The following is a 23,377-nucleotide window of genomic DNA, read 5'->3' as shown; positions in this document are numbered from 1 at the left end:
TTGTACAGCTATGTTCAGACATGAAAAGTAACATATTTTGTCACATATTGGTACTTTTCTACTATAATGAGTGAAATAATTCCAAAAACTACTTCCGGTTCAAAGACGATGCTTAGTTTTTGTAGTTCTTAGGTCCTACTCATCCCAAACAAAGATAAATGGAGAAATTAAAAACGCAAACAACAGCTCAGGCCTGAGGATTCAACCAGCGTCCTACCTGCATGGTGGAGATGATCATGCCTCTGTGCATGACAAACTGCCCGAGCGCCGCCGAGCGCTTGTAGCTGTTCCTGCCGTGAACCATGAGCAGGCGGCCGATGTGCTTAAACTGAGTGATGGAGAAGTCTGCAGCCAGAGACGCCTGCTTCCCCTCCTGAACAACACAGGACGACACACGGGAGTGAAGATGATGAATGAATGCGTTTAAAGAACCCACGGAGTCTGGTTTAATGTTTGTTTTATATTCATGCTGTGACTGACACTTCCTGAGAGACTTCCATGTCTTGAGTCACTTCTACAGCAGCGATTCTCAACCGCAGACCCCCTAGTGGTGAGTGGTGTAATTGCAAGGGGCCGTGAAAATAAAATCCTTAAAAAAAATAACATATATAACATATATAAATAGAATTATTTTACTAAAATGTGACTGAGACCTTTATCTACTTAAACTACAGAGGGTAACAGGACTTGTTTCTCTTTCAGTGGGCGTAAACCAGTCTTTTCTTAATAATGCTCTTATTGTGAAACACCTGCAGGAAGGTGTAGTGGGAAACTCATTAATGTGCAAGTTCAGGTTAGCATTTGAAATTAAGCTAAGCTAATTTTAGATATTTTCTAGATCGAAAACATGCAGGTTGAGAACCACTGCTGTATAGTATTTATTTAAGCTTATTGTACCTTACTCAGCATATTTTACTTTTATTTACTCAGAGCCACTTGGCAGCGTCACTGACTTATGTGTGTTAGCATGTTGTTCAGTAGCTACTGTCTATATTACTTGTACTGTTTTTATGTTGTTTTTTTTTGTGTCTCTGCAAACCTGTTACATCAATAAACTTGAACTGAAGTATTTATATTATGCATCTTGCAATACATTTTCCAAAAACTATAATATATGATAAACATACTAAATGGTAATTTTAATTTTTATTTAGCGACACATCCTGCACCCAGGGGCTTAAACTAATGTTGAAACTAGTAAAGTAGTGTCTGCTCACACCACTGAAGCCAGAGCTGACTGGACGAGGCGTTGAGAGGAAACACTGACTAAGAGGAAGCAAGTAAGACTTGACTAGTCATTTTATGGTCAAAATAAAAATAAAGGAGACACTCATGCTTTACTCATGTTTGCACATGTTATAGGGAGCTTAGTTTGGTCATGAAATTGCACTTGAGTTTGTCTTTGTCTTGCTTTTGATTTATATATTTTTTTACGTACCAGTAAAATAAAGATTATTATTATTATTATTATTATTATTAAGTGCCATGTTTAAAGACGTCTCCAGTGAAAGATTTGAGCACAGACAAAAGGGAATTAAATATACAATTTATTAAAGATGTTAAAAGTTTTTTAATTTTTTCCATTTTTCATTGTATTTATTGTTTTAAAAAGGACACTGCACATTAATCAACTTAACAGTAAACGTGCCAGTGTTAACCAGCTGTAGTCCTCTTGTTAAGATGTTTTAAGAATATTTATCATATTGGTGAAAAAAATCAACCTTGTTAAAATCACAAAGTGAAACGAGTCATTCCTCACTAAAAACTAGGCATTAATTCAACTGATTGAATTTTAAGTTTTTGGGGGTTTAATCCTGCATTTTGCTCTTTAAAGGAAAAGTATCTGTGGACTTTTACCTTTCCTTCAATCCCGATACCACAGTCTGCAGCCTGGATCATACTGACATCATTTCCCCCATCACCTGCAACCAAAAAAAACAAACACATTTAAAAAGAAGCTCCATCATGTTTCACAGTGTCTGAGCTTTGACTGCCATCTTGTGGACACATGCAGCAACTATATCTGTGCCGTAAACACTCAAACACAATTTAAATGTGAACCCATTTCCTGCATCTTGGTTAAAATTAGCGCAGTTAAACTGTCATATCTGGGCGACGGCCGGGTAAATTATGTGTTTACTCAGATGCACTTCTCTTCTTCCAGACGTCAAACAAAGTATGAATCTGGACCGGTTAATTAATTAATCTGTCCAAGAGACAGTTTTATCCACTGTCTTAATGTTTTCCTCCCCCTCCCCTTCCCCCCCGTCCTGAGGGGGCGGAGCTGAATCAACACCGGCATATTTTCCCAGACTGTCCGTGGCCCGGAGCCAAGCGTCCTACGGGCTGATGGGTCCGTTGACGTTTCACCTGACGGCACCGCTCACCTATGGCGCAGGTTCTGTTGGCCGTGTGCTGCTGCAGGAGTGTGACGATCTGGGCCTTCTGAGTGGGCGAGCAGCGACAGCAGACGACGGCCGGACACTGACACGCCAGCTCCACAAACTCGTGCTCGTAATACTTCAAACACACCTGCAGCCGTGCAAAGGAAGGGACAGAAAGCTCATGCACAAAGTATTTTTTATTAAACATTTACAGAAAAGTCTTAGAGTCCTCAAGACCTGGGCTGAACTCAAACAAACTACTAGCTCTGGCCCAGGACGCCCTTCTTATCATTCTCGTTTGGCTGCATCCTCAGCATCATCTGCTGTTGCAAGGAAATGTTGCGTTGTGTTGTAGTACCTCTAAGGAGTCTCCAGAGATGACCAGAGCACAGTCATGTTTCCTCCTGAAGGCGTTGAGCTCCAGATGGGCCTCTCCTCGGTTCGAGACCTGCTCGAGAGCCACACAACACAATTAGCCACGAGAACGTTTAGGCATCGAGCGGCGGCGCATCGCGTTGACAAACTGGGACGGAGGGTAAATAAAAGTCGAGTACCGGTTTGAAGACGTGGATGTCTTGGCTTCTGGCGACCAAGTGAGAGCTTTTGGCGATGCACGTAGCCGTCTCGAGCTTGTCCCCGGTCAGCATCCAGATCTGAGTTCAGAAACAGACTGAACCGTCACCACGGCTCATACCTCTGCTATTAATCTTTCCGTCAGCCCAACATCTTTTACTGACCTTTATTCCAGCATTTCTGAGCAGCTCCAGCGTGGGCCTGACGTCCGCCTGGAGCTGGTCCTCCACGCCAGTCAGACACAGGAGCTCCATCTCCCGCTCAAGACTCTCCACCACTGCTGCAACCTTCAGGGCCCGGTCGTGGATGCTCAGCTTCGCCTGGTTGTAGCGATTCTGGACACAGCGGGGAGGAGGAGAAGAGGAATCAGATCTACAGAGCCTGATCCTAAACCTCTGGTCTTCAGCAGCTTTAAATGCTTCTGCTGTGGTGTGTCAAGAGTTATCTGTAGTTGGGGCACTGAAAGAACTTCTTTGAGCGTTTCTGCCTACGTCCATAATACTGAAGCTGATTCATTCTAAATTGCTTTTAGATTAGATTCAACTTTATTGTGTTTACACATGTGCAGGTACAGAGCAACAACATGCAGATAAGCAGTAAGTAGCATAAGTAGAGGTTATGCATGTGATGTCACAGCAAGTCTCTTAAACTAACTGAAACTTTTCCATATAACTCTAGTACAAAGCCATTGAAGCTGTGTTGTATAAAAATACCAAAAAGTCAGAGTTTACTGTGAGTAAAGATGTCGAGGTGTTGAAATCAGGTTCATATTAATATCAGGACTTGGACCATTTGTTATTTTGTAGTTCATATGGATCATTGACCTTAATTTGATCTGATAATCCACATTTCTTCCCAGTCTCGCTGTATTTACTGCAACATTTCTCAGTGTTTTTTCCAGTTTCCAGTGATGTAAATGCATACGCTCTATAGTGTGGTATCTAAGAGGGACGGTTTAAAGCATATGGGGAAATATTTACCTATTAAAACCTATGCACAGGTGAGACCCATATATATATATATGGGTGAGTGAGTAAAATACACATATGTGACTGATTGAGGTACTGTCAACATATAAAACAGATGGATTTGTGTATAAGTTGTAAGTAGATATTAAACAGGGACTATAATATAATATAATTTATACTAGAAGAAATGGCATGTGGTAAATTATGTGATACAAAATACAGATTAACTGAGCACAGAACATGTTAATAAACTAGTGCAATGTTTGGTACTTAGTACTGTGCAAACAGGTTATTACAATTCTAAATAAATCCAGTTTTAGCTTTTGATCATAAAATGACTTGTTCATTGGACATTTGTGCTGCATCGCTGCAACCTGTGGTAACATTTCTGCGTAGATATTTTCAGCTTTAAACAGAAAAGACAGTGTGATAGGAAGGAAACTTCATCCATACCTCAAAGTCCTGATACTGCTCCTCAGACAGAGACTTCTTAGCCACCACCAGCGTCCTCAGTCCCTCTCTGGCCATGTTCCCACACTGACAGAAAACAAACATCTCTTTAAAGCTTCTGTTTTAAGCCTAAATTGTAAGTTTCAATTTATTTAGCATAAATGTTTTTTATGCATGTAGAACAACACCCCAACAGGGCGGCACGCACAGCGCTGTGAATAATAGCATATTGTTAGCAACACCAAAAGTAATCAATATTGAATAACATGGCCTCCGGTTAAATTCAGAGGACACAGTAAAACAAAGGGGCGGATGGCGGTTTATATTTGATATGAAACACCGATAGGTTGAATCCGTCCTGTTGATTGGTTATTGACAAGCAGAGTAACCGCGGCGCCAGATGATCCGACAGCGGGATATTAACAGCCGACGGGACGTCATTAGCACCATTGTTCAAGAATATGACATACTGTAATTACTTCAACTTTATCTGGGTCACTAATTAAATCAAAAGCTGCCCCCGGTGCTAAATGACTCAATAATGCCAATATAATTATGAACATATGCACATGAGACCTTCAGCCACCAAACCGGTGTAGATGGCCTGTTGATCTGATGAAACGCCCCGATTGACAGAATTTGAACTTGACCGTGATTTGTCACTTGGTTCACGTGATTAATCAAAAAGAATCAGGGTCTCCAGTTTTGTTTTTTTAACTTTTTTTTGTAACTGGCTGCAAAGCTGCACAATTTCTCTCTTGGAGAAAAGACACAATGTCTGCAAATCCTCCACCAATAAGAGCATTTGTGACAATATGCAGTGTAAAAGACGGTTAATGAACATGTGGAGCATGGTAAGATTATATCATATCATATGTATGTATATATGTATATATATATATATATATATATATGTATATGTATATGTATATTGGAGTCTGGTCCACTAGAGAATGGATCGTCTGAATTATCCCTCTATGCTGATTGGTTCTGAGCTGGTCACGTGATTCACGGGCGCCATGTTAGATCCATCTGACCAATATTCACCCATAGAGAAGTGGAAATAACAAGAGAATGAAGTTGGATTAAATGTTAAAATATACCACAGTGCTCATATGCACAGGATCAGGAAGACACAGAGAAAGTTATGGAGCAGAAGATTAAAAGGAAGAACTGGACGTCCACTGATTTCTCACTATTATATGAGGTAAATGTCAATGTCTCTCTTTGTTCGTTAAGGTTTTATACAGGAAAAATAAACCAACTTTAATGTGACCTTGATCTCAAAAACGTCACTTTGCAAATGAATGAAGTTTGTAGTTAGCCTAGCCTTATGTTAGCTATGCTAGCTAGTTATCTAGGCTAAAGGCTCAGAAAAATAGCAGCTAGCGTCATATATACTGTTAAACTGTGTTCATGTAATTTATATCCTTGTAGAAAGACAAATTTAATTGACATATAACTTAACCTCGGTTCTACTAAGTTATTAGGACTAGCGTGCTAATGTTATAATGATAATACTAAATAACAGCAAGACTAGTTTAATTTTCACTAATTCAAAGTATTTATAATTTTTCTGAGTAATTACAAACGTTTAACAGTGATGGATGAAGACGGGAGGCTGAGGAGAAGGTAAACACAGCTCCATGACTGATGAGGTGTTTGGGCTACAAAGCATTTTACAGGTTCACTTAAGATATTTAAAGTAAGTAGACACTGGGATATTTAAATGAGGAACTTTTACATATTGACAGACGTTGGTAATAGCATTTAACTCCTGTTAATGGTGAAAATAAGACAATTATTTCAACATAGCTCATCCTCCTCCTGTAGAATCTTCCCTCCGATGTAGCAAACATGGCGCCCATGATTTGAGGTGGACAGACTCTCTCTAATATGCAGCTCTGGATTTGGATATTTACCGAAGAAAAACAAAACGAATGTGTTTCATGGGGTAGCGTTTGGTTGCACAATGAATGAATGCATGAATTCCTCACTGCATTTTCTTCTCCCAGCACTAAATTGCGTGTGAACGCCCCATACTGCATATTATTTGAGGCAAACGTGCTAAGTGGATGCTAAGGTGCTATTTTGCACCTTTGAAAGATGCAACCCTTAGTGCACGCTGTGAGTAAATCAGTTTTTTTTTTAGTGTGCAGAGATTTACAGCGTCTTTACCTCCTCTTCCAGCCAGTCGTTATACTGGACAATGCTCGCCATGGCAACATCGGCGCCCTTCATGTAGAAAGTGATATCTCCTGTCGTTTCCTCCTAAATCAAAAAGAGAATTAAACATCTCCTCTAAAAAAAAAAAAATACACACAAAGGCAAAATTAGTTTCTACAGTCATTGAAATAAAACACACCCGGACTATGATGCCCATCCGTTTGCTCTCGGAGGTGAAGGGGAAGATCTGGAGGATGTAGAAGGAGAGGATCTGTCCAGAAGGCGTCTTCAGCTGCAGGGAGGTCAGGTCTCTGTTCACCAGGGTCAGGCCGACGCTCTCCGTCCACCTCACCAGCGCCACCTGAGACAAGCGCACAATCGTGAAAGACGCCCTCGACCCTTCGATTATAACAACGGCTTCATTAGAAATGGCAAAGTTAAGAGCGTTGCCTCTGGACTGGACTGATCCACGTTTAAATTCCAGTGAACGTGAGGGAATGTTTTATATTAATTAAATAAAAGGGGAAATGAGTTTCTGTGAAATAAAAGAAAAAAGAATAGTGAGGATGCAGACTGTAAGCGGATCAAATGTAGTTTCACTGGCATCTGAAGGACAACAGAGAGTGAGGGTATCTCCAGAGCTGCTGAGCTCCACTCATTCAGCTCCAGATAAGTGTTTTTCTGTTTCTCTTTCCTCTTTTTCTCCTCAGCAGGAACTGCGGCCCCCCGAGTGAGCGTTCAGCTGCACACGACTCAATTCTCAATGGGTTCATTTTCAATTTGCTCACTCAAAGGTTGTTATTATACTCTGACCTACAAATTGGAACTTCCTGTTAATACCCCATCATTTCTCCCGCTCCCCCTTTGAGCTCCGTAAAAAGGGCTGCCTATATTTACTTAACACACATCTGTGTGTCATTATTCTGCTGTGTGTGTGTGTGTGTGTGTGTGTGTGTTTGCACATGGGCTACACACACTCCACATGTGCTGAGGATCCTAACTCTTCCTTCTAATTTATCCGCACAACAGAAACCATTTAAAGTAAACCTGCATGTGGATTAAATGTTACGACATGTAATGGTGTTTTTTTTTTTTTTTTTTTTTTTACGACAATGACATCAATCGGTTCAACTGTGTTCACAGTGTTTTAGTGATCGTGTTAATCAATATGGCAGCAAATGGACCTTTAAATGTTCAGTTCTTTGGATGTGAGGTCACATGCGTCAACGTTTATTCCTTTTAGGATAAAATGCAACAACAGATTTTAACGAGGAACACAAACTCAACACAAAGCAGAATTAATTCATGAGAAATAATCTAAACTAAATCTAATCTAAACTTTGCAAAATATATTTATTTAAATAGATTAAAAAGTTGTGGCACAGAACTAACATCTGACATCACATTTAACTGTGTGGAAAGTGTTAATATTTTGAGAAAAATGAAAGAAATACACAGATACAGTCCTGCATTAAATCTTAGCTTCACTGAGGTTACGTTATTCGGAATTAGACTCAATTTGTTCTCAGGAGTCATCATTTCTGAGTTTTAAGTTGTAATTTTCAACTGGAACGTCCCCGAAGTCGGATTTTCTATTCAGAAACTCGTGGAGTCCTCACTGCCCCTAAGCTGAGTTTCCAAGATGGCCGCCCCATGTGTAAACAGTAATTAGAAACTCCTGTAATATTCCGTTTATTAACACTTCTGATTAGTTTTTGCTGCATTAAATCGGTCGTACAGACAGTATTTAAGTTTTTCACGTGTTATATGGGAACTACGAGCCCATGTCGCGCTAACAACAGCTAAAAACAACAGCTTGGTAAAAACCAAAACAGTGTGAAACACCACTGAGGTAAATTTCTGCCTCGTGTGGTCGTGTAGATTTCATCACCGTAAATAATTCCAGTAAAAAAACTATTGAGTTGGTTCAAATTATCTGTTCGATTTACAGTTTGTTTAACTTCAATAGCCTAATTGAGTTTAACATTACACTAATAATAATAGTTAATATCAAGAATTAAATAATAATAATAATTTCTTACACAAAAATGGATGCGGCCATCTAGTTTACTGACTTCTGTAACTGGAACGCTGATAACTCAGGGGTGACTTCCACTTCCACAATCCAACGTCGTGTTCATGACAATTATTGGCTTTAATACTTTAAACCCATAACTTCTCACGAGCAACTTGGATGAAACGTGTCTATAATTAAATTTTTTTTTTTTTTGGATAACCTTTAGCCTTAAGATAACCATGACCTAGATGACACAGACTTAATCAGAATTAGTTTAAATAACAGAGCTGTTGATTAATTAGTATTTTCATTTAGGAGGCTGTCATATATTTCAATTGTTCCTGTTATATCGAGTCAGTGCTGCTACAATAAATAACAGAAACTTGTTTTAATTCAGTCCAGTTTAACAGCACCACAAACCATATACTCCTTTAAAAATGATCATTATGGTTGAATCACCACCTTTCTGACCATAAAATGAATATTATAACATTCATGAAGGAGGATTCAGTGCAGGACTGTTACATTAGAATAAGGCTATAATAGGTAAATAAATGAAGAAGAAAGTGAGTGAACACTCTTTTCTTACACTATTATTAAAGTTTTATAATTACATTTGTTATATTATTATTTATGTTCTGTAATTAGCTCTGGTTAATTGAAATGGAAGCGATGTAACTACGTGGTATTATAGTCATTATTGTGTCTCATTCATCCTCTCACACAGGGTTACACAGCCGTGCTGCCACTGAAGCTTTGGCTTTCAGTGTCTCTTGGCCACTGTAGCGTGTGGTGGAGGGTCGGGAATCAAACCTCCAACCCTGCAATCATCGCACACAGCTGACACGAATCTAGACCATAAACCTCAAGTGGCAGCGGCTGGAGCGAATTCCTTCAACCCCACAAACTCCTGGAACACGTCTTTTTTTAATAAAGTTTATTGATTTTATTTAATTTTTTGGCATAATTTGCCTCCAAAGCCGGGAAAGGAGAGTGGACATGAACCCAAGACCCAAGTTCAATTACAGCTTTGTGAGTTGTTGACGTGGAAATGGCGTCAATCAGCCCAAGAAATCATACTTTTTTATTATATATATATATCTATCTATATTGTGTATTGTGAGAGTGCCTGTTAATATGTAATTGGAAATGATAGAGCGCCCACTTTCCTGAACATGGAAGTCATTAAGAGCTACAGTCAGATGCTCTTGTCTGATATTATTGGGGTCGGAGGTCGGAGGAGGACTCTGATGACCCGCGTTCTGACCCCGGCGGCCGGTCCACTTCATCTCCTTAATGACGACCCCGTTACTTTAGAGAAGCCGGAGCCGAGAGCCGAGAGCCGGGGCCAAACACACTGTCACTAACACAGAGGTACAGTACGACGGGCCGAGATCTGAAGCTGCAGTCGATGAGATCGAGCAGAGGAAAATAAAAAAAAAAAAAGGACAGAGGAGGAACAAAGAATAGAGTAAAAAAAAAATAAAAAAAATAAAAGGGGGGAAGGGAGATCTCCACCAACAATCACAGACCTCCACCTCTCATCGTCTCTGAGAGAAAATTAAATATTGATCAACCCCGAGCGGTGTGAGACAATGGAGAGAGGAGAGAGAGCTGGGGCGGAGGGTGGAGGGATATAAATAAATATATACATCAACTCAGGGGGAGGACACAGAGGCAAAATGGAAAAGTGAGATTTATCTTTCGACACTTTTTTCTTTATCTTCATTTCGATGCTCCGGCCTGAAAGTACGAAGTCAAAGAGGACGTCGTGTTGGAGGAAGATTTACTCTCTTCAATGTACATTAAAACCATTCTTAAATAAATACCTGGGTCCACGGCGTTAAATCATCATTCTACTTAGATTTGTCTGCAGATAATTAATCACTTTTATATATACATGTATACGCGCAGGTATTTAAAGCCTCACACTGAGAAATTCAACACAGAGAAACGACGCTGAAGTTCGCTTCTGATTACGACAGTTTTCCCACTGATTGTTGTTTTTTTGTGACACTTTTTAATGTGAAAGCATTTGAGACATTAACTTTGTCTGACACCCACTATTGTATTTGTGAAACTTTTATTCTATTAGTGAAAACTCAATAAAGTCGCATCTAATGAGGTGTATAAGCTCAAAGAAAAGATGGTGAAATGTGCATTTATTGCATTTTCACAAATACAATAAAAGTTTCACAATTTGGAATCTGTGTTATAATGAATGTTTAGACTCTGTGGGATAATCCAGTCTAGATTTGAGAAGTCTAGGAAAACTGGTTTTTGATCTGGATCCGGTCTAATGTGGGCTAGATGCTGAAAAAACAGTGAAATGTGCAGTTATTGCATTTTCACAAATAGAACAAAAGTTTCATAAATTAGAGACTGTGTTTTAACGAGTCTCCAGGTTCTGTAGATTAATCTAGTCCAGATTTGAGAAGTCTAGGTACAGTGGTTTTTGATCTGGACCTGGTCTAATGAGGCCTACATGTATCAAACAAAAACGTCAGACAATTAAATACCTATAAACCTCTATAAGAAGTTCATGTCCTCTAACTTCCAGCTCATGAAATGACTATTATGACAAACTAGAGTTATTTAACTTGGCTGATAAATCTTCAAATGAATCAGAGAGATGGTTTTCATTTTCATTCAGTTAAACATTTTCCTTTCGTACCTCGTCCGGGCTGGAGGCCTGGTACGTGCGGTTGTCGTCGCTGAAGTCCTGGTCGGCCTCTGCCGACTCCGTCTCCCCGTTTATGCCCACGTGCGACTCGTAGACCGGCGTGACGTTGTGGCACAGGGCGATGGCCTTCACGGCCTCGTGGATGCGGCTGCTGACGCTCTTACGGACTTTCGGGGCCGACGCCTGGGTCTTCCTCGATGGCGTGGCCCCACCGGTGGCGCTACCGCTGGGTGGCTGGGACATCCCCTGGACAACAGCAGCAAGAAATAAATGATGTGTAGTAGTTTAAAACAACATATATTTATAATGGGTGGAGGATGTGGAGGATCTGGAGAGGAGCAGGATGATTATATTCCACTATCACATATGTTGTAAAAGAGGTAAATAACTTTAAAGGTTGAGCGGTAGTGATAATCTAACGTGTTACTATTTCCAAACCAGTAATCAAAGTTACTTATCTAATTTTCCTGAGTAAAATGATATATTTTTGCTTTCTTCTTGCGTCACATTTTCTGCGATGACGACAACAACTCAGGTGTAACACCACACAGCGACACAAACGTAAACAAAAAAAAGTTACGTTCATTTTTGCTTGATGTGATTTGTGAAAAAGGGGCAGGATCATATCAGCATTTTTGCTTCTCGAACAAAGAATTTATTTTGGGAACAAGATGAGCTTGTTAGTTTGTGTTAAGCGTTGACACCGTTCTGTTTTTTATTCTTGTGTTTGTTTTATTCTTTTATAATCGAGATGAATTTGAACAATAAGCAATAAATTGACCGTCTCGTGACAATGCAGTGTTCTGCTGGGAAACTTTTGGACCTGGTTTTCATTCATGCAAACACACAAAAACACAAGTCAAAAAAAAAACATGAAGAACAGCACAAAGTGTTGACCTGGCCTTCAAATTCTCTAGATCCCAAACTGATCATGTATCAGTGGGATGATCCACAGAGGCCCCTCCCCTCAACCCACAGGACCCAAGAAACACCCTCAGAAGACCCATGTCCATTCTCGGATGAGTCACAACTGTTGTGGAGGCACAATAACGACCTACAAAACAGTAGGAAGACGCCTGATCAGTGCACATTCCTAATCTTATCCCGACCACAGGATCCCCGCACACAGTCGATCTAATCGCCCGCTAGTTTCGCTTTGACATTCCTCTTCGGGCTAAGTGACGCGGCGAGGTGGTACATCGTGTTACATCCTCCTATGAGCGCCGCTCTCCCGTCATAAACCATCAGTTTAAACCGCGCGGTGACTGGTGAGGAGGCCGACAGCCCCAGCTGTGTTTGACAGGGCCCGTCGTGCTCTACTGGAGCATTAGAGTTTAGCTTATTATTAACCGCCAATCGTTCCAGGCAGAGGGCCGACGGGTGGGGTTGGGGGTGGAGGGGGGCAGGGTACTGACTAAAGATGACAACCTTTATCTAGAGCGACGGAAAGATCGATAGAAAGATTATGAGGTCAGTTTGTCTGACAAGACGGACGCTCCTGAAGACATAACACGCTCAGTTAACGCCAGCATCCCTTTAAGTAGCCTTTATTACTACTGTTACACAAAAAGGTTTGCATGCAGATACAGTGTTTAGATTAAAACAACACTATTTCAGTCATGCTCTGTTAGTAATCAAACTGACGTTTAACTTTGACAGTAAAACGTTGCTAAAGAGCAGCAAAAGAGACGTCGCCGCTCTGCTCTGCTCTGCTTCTGCTGCTCAGTGCTGAAAAGGCCAGTCATTTTTCATTAGCTGAGATTACACATAAGGGTGTGGGGCAGATGGCTTCAGCCTCGAACCAGCTGTTTGGAGCTGGCTGAGAGCGAACAATATCATTCTGTCAAGAGCGCAGCCAGATCTGAGCCACCCAGCGAGGAAAACACTTGCTTACAGTACGGGGAGTCTCTCAGGGACGACGCATGATGAATGAACAATATGGGCTTCCTTCCTGGAAAAATGTATCCTTAGCTAAATATAAAAATTGATTAAACCGTTCTACAGAGAGAAAGAGAAGGAGGCAGGAAACGGGCCGAGTGAAATATGGTGCATGTTTGTGTTTCGGTGCGTTGCATTTCTTAATGTAAGTGAGAGACACTTGAAATCAGGAAGAACCACTCACAATAAGCCCTACGCTTTATTTTCCACAAGATGTTGGTGTTAATACGTATATTAAGACATTATACACAAGTATAATATACATATAAGTATTTATGACGCTGCATTATGAGGAAAACTTGAAACTACAAGGAGTAAAAGAGTTTAAAAGGCTTTTAACTCTTTAAAACGCACTCATTGAAATTCCAACCCTAGAAAACTGTTTAACTATTTCAATTCTCGAGTAGAAAATCAAGATTAATGAATTTACCGTATATGGTTCCTTGCCCTTAAGCAGTAAACAAATGTAAACGTGTATTTAAACTAGGGGTGGGTATAGGCAATGAGTTCACGATACGTATCACGATACTTTAGTCACGATACGATACATTATTGCGATATCATAATATTGCGATATATTCTACATAATTCACTGAGAAATTTTAAATGCATCTTAAAATACACATATATACGTACATCAGTGATAATTCATTCATTCAAACTGAGTCAAAAAAACATATTAAGGAGGTAAGGAGTTGCGGAAATCCTTCATAATCGGCCCAAAACACTTTGACTTTTTCCTTTTCTTTTAAAATCAACATTCATATCAATACTGTTTCAGAAGAAAAAGTATCGCGATATATTGCCACAACGATATTTTTTCCCACCCCTAACTTAAACCATTACAACATAAGTCCTGATTCAGACACTTGTCAACATTAGACAACATTAGGACACTTCTTCTTCTGGTACCTAATAAATCAGTTATGGTCAGAGTTCATGCAGAGATGGACCTTGTAGACCCCATTAGACCTGAGAATGTTTCCTTGATCTTCTCTGATTAACTGAATGAAAACCACATGCTTCTAAACTTCACTTCACAGTCACGGGGACGCATTTTATTATGTGTATCTAAGTTACCAAATATGGTTCATGCCTCATAAAGCGTTAAGGCCGTGACAAAGACGGCCTTGGTCAGAATCTGTGGCTGTAGTTGGTAACTGTCAGCAGCTTTTTAAATGATTCAGCACATTGAGTTGGTGGCGGGACAAACTGGCGAGAAACATCACTGACGTAGCAGGAGAAGATAAATGCAAGCGACGAAAGTAAACAAAACGACAAAGCTCTTAGGCCACACACAAGGCTCCTCTCATTTTTCATTTTCGTCTAATCTAAACATTCAACTAGACAAATATTTTCACAACGACATGATCATCTACGGTGATTAAAGTGTAGTGATCAGCGCTGATTCAGGAGAGGCCAGCTGTGTGTCACGGTTTGTAGCTTTTCTTAAGGCTGTTGCGTGCTCTGAGTGAAGCGAGAAGTTTTCAAGGTTTCAAGCGACAACCTCCAGGTCGGAGCGATGAAGTGCAAAAAACTGCAGTTCATCGAGTGGCCACTAGAGGCTCCAAAAGGGAACAAATCCCCATAGAGCCCCATGTTAAAAAGCCCAACTTTACAGCATTATTAAACATGTTTACAGCCTGATTCAAAAAATGGTTTTGGTCTCAATAGTTTATCTCACTATTCATGACACCTGTACAGGGGGTGAACTCATTAGTTTAGTTTTTATTAGGTTTTAAAATTAATTCATAATTAATGGTGCTTTGAGTGACAGGTGGTAGCCTGAGCTAACAGGTAGCGGAGAGTTGGGTGGGCGGGTCTCAATGCCCGACACGACCCCCATGTCCATAATTGGAGTATCTGAGTGTGGGCGGAGTAAAGCTCATCCAACATGGCGACCGCAGGCTCCGCCCACTTTGGGCTTCATTTTCGAGGTTCAGAATCCAATACGACGGGTTTGTCCAAAATATAAACAGTTTGTTCTCAACACATCAACTTAACTTTCTTCTGTTAAGTTGCAACTATTCTGTGATTGGTCAGAAATTGGATGTGGGAGTGGCTGATGGGGAAAAGTGGAAATGCTAGCATGAAGCGCGTGATCCATCGGACGTAGTCGTAACAAAAGGGACTGGCTGACATCCGAAAATAGTAAAAAAAAGTGACTCTCGTCAGTGCTTAGCACATGTGAATTGTGCTGTAGTGGGTGGGGCCTATGAGGACTTCCCTCGGAGTCAAAGTTTCCTTGTTCTTGCAGCCCAAGGAGCAAAAATACGGAGTATGTACCAAGCTTTAGCCTCCTAGCAAATAAGAGCTCTTGCTGTTTCCACTTTTGAAAAGACAAATACAGAATACTACCCCCTGCTGGTACGAAGGGTGATTTCCTTTCACATTTACAAACCAGCTGCAGACGTCATGGTGTGTTCAGGTGCAACGTTTTGGTCAGGACGCAGGCACAATATTAGTTTATTGTTGTCAGTTTGAATTGTCTGAGCCTTTTTGAGAGTTGTGGTTGGGATTTGTTTTATGTAAAGAAGATGTAAGGCTTCTTACCTGTGCATATGACTGGATTATGTGGCTTTGTATCTCATCCATGGTGTCCGTGCCGTAGGAAACTGTTCCCAGGTGCAGCCGCTTGAATATCATTTCATTCTGTGTCAGAGTGCCTGCAGAGTTCACACGATCATTGTAGACGTTACAAACCACATAAAACATTAAGGTGATGCATCACGTATACACTCTTGCTTCACAAAGACTAATGCAATGAAAAAATGTACCTATTAGATTTAGATTTAGTTTTTTTTAGTAACACTAGTAACTGGGTCTTTGTTACAAGGGACATTTCCAGTGTCCTGCAGGTCATTTCTGAACTGCAGCTTCTTATTGTTATCGTTTGACAAAACGAAAAAACATCAGCTGATACCTCAGCCCGAGTTATTGTGCTATCTCTAAGGTGCAGTCTGTATCCAAACCTGGCACAAAAGCATTAATGTTTAAATGCAAGGCCTCATTTAAATCAATTTTTCTTGTTTTTTTTTGCTCCCACACATTCAATAATCAAATCAAATTTAACTGACATTATAAAACAGACTGTTCAGGGAGAACAATACATCAAATGTTTTAAGTACACCACTGAAAAATGAAAGATTCAGGATCTCTGGAAGCTGATAAACACAGAAAGTCCAGGGTTTGTCCTCAGAGGACGGCCTCCAATGCATCATGGGATTCGCAGGGTGACGTGTCTGGTTTCTCATTGACCTAATCTCATTATCCATATGGACTGCATGTCCCCTCAGACTAACGGACAAGACACAACAATGCATACAAAAAGACTAAAAGTTTCAAAATGGGGGCAATGGCCCTGTTTAATGGATGTCGGTCGCCAACGCGTGTGCTGATAGAGCGTAAAGCTGATTAGAGAGCATCTAACTTCCAAAAACATTAGAGCCACGGGGTTAACCAGTTCTAATGGATTGATCGTTTGTTCTCCTCTCTCCGTGCGCTTTAACTACCAACCTGGATAAATTGGCTCCAAAGCTAATCTGTTCCTACCTAGATCAGCGGAGTAAGACAAAGAAGCATATTAGGACCCCAGCGGGAGTTTATCACTCTAAAACACTGACCAGCATTAGTGAAGAGCACCTATTTGTTTCTAGGTGAAATGAGAGAAACTGTAGGAAAGCTTAATCTTTTGTCCTCACTGCAGCTCTTTAGGGGCCTCAGATCTGTGCATCAGTTTTTTTTTAAGTAGCTTTATTTATATGTAAAATAACAGAAGATGGCAGGTAAATTTACAGATAAAATATGGTAGTTTTAAAGTATTTATTTGGGTTTATTGCAACTACACTGATGCTGCTATTCTGTCTTTGTTCCATGTTTGAATATTTTCAATATTTTTTAGTATTTGTATTTTAACTTTAGCTTGTAAATTTAAATTAAATACATTTTTTTGCAGTATTTTGAAAAGAAGAAGCTCTTCAATCTCTTGTACACTGTAAAATGACAATAAATGGCATCCTGTTCTATTCTACTCTTATTGTTTCATAATACATTGAAACTGAGCATAAAACCTTCATCTGATCAGCCACAACATTATGACCACTTACAAGTAAATAACATCTTGTGACAATTTAATGTTCTGCTGGGAAACTTTCAGACCTGGTATTTCTTCGTGTGGATGTTACTTAGACATGTAGCACCCACCTAGACCAGACCCCCCCCCCCCCCCCCCCCCCATGGCAGCATGGAAATGACACTCCTTGATGGCAAAACAAAAACGCTTTAGGAACACTTATGTGTTGACCTGGCCTCCAAATTCACGAGATCCCAATTTTGGAGGCAAAAAAGGAGACATACACAATATTAGGAAGGTGGTCACAATGTTATGGCTGATCGGTGTATCTCGACACAGAATATTGTGAATTCAGAAACACATCTTTCATGGCTTGACCATGCTTCCACAAACTCTCTAATCCAGGTTGCGTTTCCGTCGGAGTCCCACCTGTCTTGTCCGTCAGCAGATACACCAGCCGACCCAGCTCTTCAGGGATGGTGCTGGTTCTCACAACGGTGCCGGGGATGTTTTCGTCCTTCATGATCATCCATCCGTAGGCCGACTTCCCCATGTCCAGGTTTACACGCAGGCTGAACATAGCAAACAACAGCTGTTAGTTACCCACCAACACCAATAATACGACCACGTTTATCCGGAAACAAAAAAGATCTCAAAGCGTCACCTGATGGGGATGATGTAGGAGAAAAGCACGACGAATCGGAACAGGTTGCGGAACCAGGGACCCAGAAACCCTTGCAGCGCTACCATGACGATGGAGAGGATGACCTGCGCCAGGAACAGGGCTTTGGTGAGGCGGTTCAGCTCCAGGTCGAGAAGGCCGACCTTTGGGGGGCGAGAGGTGAGAGGTCAGAAAAACAAAAGCCGGTTAGAAACAGAGACTTAAAGTGAATTATAAAATCAATTAAAGGCAAAGAGACATGTTTCTAAGGAGTAAATAACTTATTCCTTTCTGACGACTTATACTAGAGGAGGCTCTTTGTAACTCTCCCATCTGCTCAAGACCTTACAATATGCAAACGAGGGGCAAAAACAAAGCCCATGAAAGAGATTCTTAGCTGCAGGCTTTTATCATGCAAACCGTGTGTACGGCACAAATAAGTTTATTGGTTGCACAATTTGGTGGCAAACTACGAGCTGCATCATTGTCATGTTCAAGTATTGTGCTTCAGCGCGGCAGAAGGTCAAAAAGGCCTCGAAAACAGAGAGAGTTCCCATATTGGAGACGGCTCCCTGGAAAAGGAAAGAGAAAAAACACGCACACACACACAAAAAAAAAAGGAGGGGAGGGGGCAGAATTGTCTTTTATTTTTCGAGTGTATCTCCCAGCCAATGGAGCATGTGGGAAAAAGATGTCAAATAAAGAAGCGCCCTTCCCCTTTCTGGCAGTGCTCGCAGCAAAGCCCCCGTACACAGAAGGCTTTCATCTGACGCACCACGCTTACAAAAACAGCAGAACATAACATCTCTCCTCCCTCAAATAAAGGAACTGCTCTGAAAAGGAGGGGAGGAGGGAGGGTGCAAGCGCGTATAAAAAGCAGCAGAATTCCTCCACTGCCTGAACCCCCCCCCACCTTCCTCCCTCCACCAAAACCTCGTTCCCCTGAGGACTGGAGGAGCTGGGAGACCAGTGTGACTGATTTATCAGTTGCTGTTAAACTCCCAGTAGAGGAGCGCAGACAAGGGAAGGGTAAGGGGAGCGGGTGGGCGGGCAGGCGGGCAGGCGGGCGGGTATCTCCCCACCCCACCCAGTGCCTCACTACATGGTTCATGGTTGAGCTATTGAGAAAAATAGCGGGTTTGGGTGGATTAAAATGAAGAAAAATTAAGACAGAGAGCACAGTGCATGCCTGAAAAGCGAAGGATCCCCTTCTGCCTGAACAATGGCTACTCTAAATGTTCCAAGGCTTTGCCGGGGATCGGATGAAGTCATTATTCATTCAGTCAAGGAGGGAGGGGGGAGAGATAGAGAGAGAAAAAAAAAAAAAAAGGACTCAATTACCTCAACCTAAAGATGCTATCAATGAATAAAAGTGCATATTTTACCCCATTCATCTCGGAGCCACTAAAACCGAAGGGGATGATTCGATCTGCCTGTGTGGCGCTTGTATTTTAGACCGTGTGTGAAATCTGATGAAGGATGGTCGTCCCGGGACATGAATATTCATCGAGTTAAAACCAAAGGATATAAGGGCTTCGGTCGAATCAGTTGTTGCGTTTCCATTACACCTAGAAATACGCAAAAACCTACACATCACAATTAAAAAAAATAAAAAAATGTGTAATGGAAACTCATACATTTCGAAAAAACCTCTCAAACATCTAAAGTTATAACACTTTTATCCTCTAATTAGGTGACGTATCGCTATAAAAGTGCAATGGAAACACTTTTTTTTGCTTTACCCCGTCACTGGAGATGACGCATGGGGTCATGTGACCAGTTCATCTGAAGTCCATCGTCCCCAGTGACGAAAACATGAGAGAATAACGGGACTTTATGAGAGTTACAGCTCATTTTTAAAACTTCTTTCCGAAATGTCACAAATACCACTTTTATTTTTATCATGGAAACGCAGCTAGTCCACAAAATAAACTGAGACATCAGTAAAAACTTAACTTTCTGTGAAAGTGTGAAAGGAACTCGGACGTGTACTCGAAACAGTCTTTTCTGAACAGCAGCCTCTCGTCAGATGACATTGTTCGGTCTCTTCACTCAGACGGCGGCCTCGTCTAACAACACTGCGACAAAGGAGTGAATCTATGTCTGACGTGCCCCGTCAGATTGATCAAGTGCAGGCATTGTCCCGGCCGGTGTCACAACAGATTATATGAGGCCAAAACGTTCCCGCGACTTTCGCCGCACTGTATCGACTTTCTCCCCCCAATCTCCAGTCTCCATATTGGCACTTCTGACATCATCTCCTTGAAATATTGAATTCCTCTCAGCTGTCGAGCTTTACACAAAACACCGGCCCCCCCCGGCCGCTTTTTTTTTCGAGCGGCCACATCAGCGTTCTTAATAAAAGACGCCGGTGTCAAAAAACCCACGAGCGCGGCAGGAAAAGGAGGCTGCGTTCAGGCGTCAAGTCGTCGCGAAGCAGAAATATCCGCTCTGAGATCCTGCTTCTATCAGCCGACCCGTGACTATCTGCCCCAACCATCTACCGAGGTAAAATCTTATATTTAGCATCAAATTTTCATTAATCTCCTCGATCTGGGGACAAAGCGCTCAATGGGGATTCTGCGGGATTAACTTTCTGCTCAAAATGTCATTTAAAGCCTCGGTTAGTTAATTTCCCCTTTGGTTAATTAGCAACTGGTGGCGACCTTTCGCATTGACAGGTCCAACTTTATCTAGAAAGTCAAGGTTAAAAAACCACCTTGCCGCGGTGATTGATTAGTGATCAGCGGAGAAGGGGATCAGGGACGGGTGTTAGGTTGTGGTGGAGGTGTTTCAGCCTCTGAAGCTTTTATAAAATATTCATGTTGATGGAGGGGGGGGGTCACGTCACACAAATAAATGGATTTTTTTTTCACCAAATTTCAATGTGGAAACTAAATTTAAGTGATTTGTAATTATATATTTGTTAGAATTTAACAGAAATCTGTATTTATTTTTGCTTTTTGTTGCTTAGACGGGTAATGTAGCCAGAAAGAGTATGTCTGTGTGCGTTTTTGTCATTGGTTCAGAAAAGAATATTTAAAAAAAAAACAACAAATAAGCGGTTATTTGATTTTCATTTTAAAATTCAAAAATTTAAATTCAAGGCTTTTTTCTTTTTCTTCTTCTTTCTTCTAAAATTGTTAGAAGACAGAAAGAAAAAAGCGCCTTTTTCATATTGTGCGACCCAAAGTTTTCGTTTTCAAAGTAAGAGCACGTACGAGGACGGCGCCGCGTAACAGGAGTTAATGGACGTGGATCAGTATGTTTTTTTTTTTTTTTTGAAACAATAAAAGAGTCTCAGGGAAGACGACATGACTGCATTTTTAGTTTCAGCTAAAAAGTAAAAATAACTGAACATAATCAGGGAATATTTAGCTACAAGCTAACATTACTCTGATATGCGTGCAGGGATTTCTGCAGATGACAAGCCTTGTTTTGTCATGTCAAAAATCACATCAGAGGAAGTTTCCAAAGATATTTAAGCCTGGACTAGCTAGAGAAACCACAGATAGAAGTCATATCTTTGGGCGATCTTGCCATAAACACAGTACCGTCCTCATACGTGCTCTTACTTTGAAAACAGCAAATTCCGGTTGCAAAATATTTTTAAAAAACGGGCACTTTTTTGTTTCTCTCTTTAAACGATTCTCGACCCCTTCTTTAAATTTTAAAATTAAAATCAAAAACCGCTCATTTTTTATTTTTTAATATCCTTTGCGTAACAGAAAATCCAAAAACCAAAACATACACGGATACACAGAGTAATATCACTCAAGCGGAAGCAAAAAAGTCTGGTGGTGACTGATATTAAAGCCTGATTTACTTTGTCAGACACACAAAAATATAAAACAATGTGCAAAGCATTTACAAATAGTAAAACAAACATCTTTCCAAGTCTCACTTTTTGGCAACATAAAGCTTTGAAGTTTGTGCCGTTGTGATGTCACGTCTCACTGGTTAAAATCAGAGTCATGTGATAATGGTCTGATTGGTGCCTCTCTGGCAAAAAAATAAAGTACATCTAATGTGTAGGACAGGTGTCTTCACTGTTTTTCAGGCCTATAAACCCCAAACTGATGGAGAGATTAAGTAGGGACCCCCCACCTACTATATGTATTTTATATTAAATTTGGCCTAGTGCTATTTATATACATCATTATTATTATCCCTTTTCCATTTACTAAAATATGTTCATGTTAATGTGTATTTAAAGAAATTGAAGTTTGTGGGGGGAAATTAAAAAAAAAATATATAAAATAAATGTCCAATCAACCAAAGACCCCCCTGCAGGACCCCCTAGGGGTAGTGGACCCTCAGTTGAAGACCTATGGTGTAGAATAAATGTTATAAAACTACTCTTTGAAGCAAGTTACTCAAGTAAATGTAACTCATTACCACCTGCCTCTGGTATTTTTCCAAGGAAATGGATCATTTTAATACACCATAGTGGGCTTTTCAACAATATTAAATACGAGGTTAATGGACGATAAATTCTGTTTTCTTTTGACTTCTTTCTTGCAGTAACAAAAAAACCCCAAAACAAAACTAAAAGTATTCACCTTGTTCTTGGCGTAGGACGTGTTCAGTACGCTCCTGGTCTCTTTGCCTGTGTAGATCACCACCCCTATCACGGTGCCTGCCAAAGATAGAGACAAGGAAAGTAATGCTGCTCATTAACTGAGCCTCACCCCCACCGGCTCACACATGCAACACACACACACACACACACACACACTCATCTTGGTCAAGTAAGATGAACTGCTCGAGAGGAAACACAATAAGGTTGAGCCGAGGCAGTTTTGTCTCATTGCCACTCAAGCCAACAGACAGGAGTTTAATACGCTCCGACTCTCAGGGCCTTCAGCCGCCCCATGGAAGCTCATAAAAGCTGATCGATACTCTGCCATCTTTATTTGCCAATTCATTACGTTGGCCTTATTACAAAAGGATTAATGAGTCATTAATATTAGATGAGCTTAATGGGAGAGCGGAGGCACCAATAAAACTAAATACACGGCCCTGCAATCCCACAACTATAAAAAAGTGGGAAGGGGGAAGTTAAAGATGAAAAACAAAACAAGGGAAAGGTGAAGAGAAAAGAGGGGAAAAGGAAGCGGCTTTTACAGGGAGAAATGTGACGACTTGCTCCCGTTGACTTTTAACTTCGGAAATATCCAGCGAATGTGACAAATGGTGTGTGTGTGTCTCAGCGTGTGAGGCTTCAATTTGAATATGCGAGCGACTAATTCTCCCGTCACAGCTGGACTGGGGCCCGTGACAGAGCGAAGACGAGGCCGGTTCGAGCGCCGCCGTAGAGGCCTGGATGAAGAGTCTGTCAAGATGAGGCCTGCGAGGAACAATGACATTCCCGAGCAGAGATGATGTAAGCGGTCTAAGTCAGGCTTTTGTGTGTGTGTGTGTTTGTTCTTCTGGTCAAGGTCAGGCCAGAGGGGAGAGCAACA

At 41.0% G+C, this 23,377-nt stretch overlaps 1 protein-coding gene across 3 annotated transcripts in view; it reads right to left on the bottom strand.

Annotated features, from left to right (window-relative positions):
• atp9b (ATPase phospholipid transporting 9B) overlaps positions 1 to 23,377 on the bottom strand; it is a 47,180-nt gene that overhangs the window by 4,560 nt on the left and 19,243 nt on the right. For all 3 annotated transcript variants that reach the window (XM_047605448.1, XM_047605449.1, XM_047605450.1), the window contains 14 exons: positions 22,475 to 22,551; positions 17,916 to 18,076; positions 17,681 to 17,823; positions 15,733 to 15,845; positions 11,233 to 11,487; positions 6,741 to 6,902; positions 6,554 to 6,646; positions 4,379 to 4,462; positions 3,122 to 3,292; positions 2,939 to 3,037; positions 2,743 to 2,832; positions 2,388 to 2,532; positions 1,858 to 1,922; positions 218 to 373 (listed from right to left, as the gene is read on the bottom strand). In XM_047605448.1, coding sequence (XP_047461404.1) covers positions 218 to 373; positions 1,858 to 1,922; positions 2,388 to 2,532; positions 2,743 to 2,832; positions 2,939 to 3,037; positions 3,122 to 3,292; positions 4,379 to 4,462; positions 6,554 to 6,646; positions 6,741 to 6,902; positions 11,233 to 11,487; positions 15,733 to 15,845; positions 17,681 to 17,823; positions 17,916 to 18,076; positions 22,475 to 22,551 — 1,814 coding nt within the window. The remainder of the gene's footprint in view (positions 1 to 217; positions 374 to 1,857; positions 1,923 to 2,387; positions 2,533 to 2,742; positions 2,833 to 2,938; positions 3,038 to 3,121; positions 3,293 to 4,378; positions 4,463 to 6,553; positions 6,647 to 6,740; positions 6,903 to 11,232; positions 11,488 to 15,732; positions 15,846 to 17,680; positions 17,824 to 17,915; positions 18,077 to 22,474; positions 22,552 to 23,377) is intronic.

Source organism: Mugil cephalus, chromosome 14 (assembly GCF_022458985.1).
Source record: "Mugil cephalus isolate CIBA_MC_2020 chromosome 14, CIBA_Mcephalus_1.1, whole genome shotgun sequence".
Lineage (NCBI taxonomy): Eukaryota > Metazoa > Chordata > Actinopteri > Mugiliformes > Mugilidae > Mugil > Mugil cephalus.
Note: the sequence above shows the minus strand (reverse complement) of the source record. Positions and strands in the feature narration are given on the sequence as shown.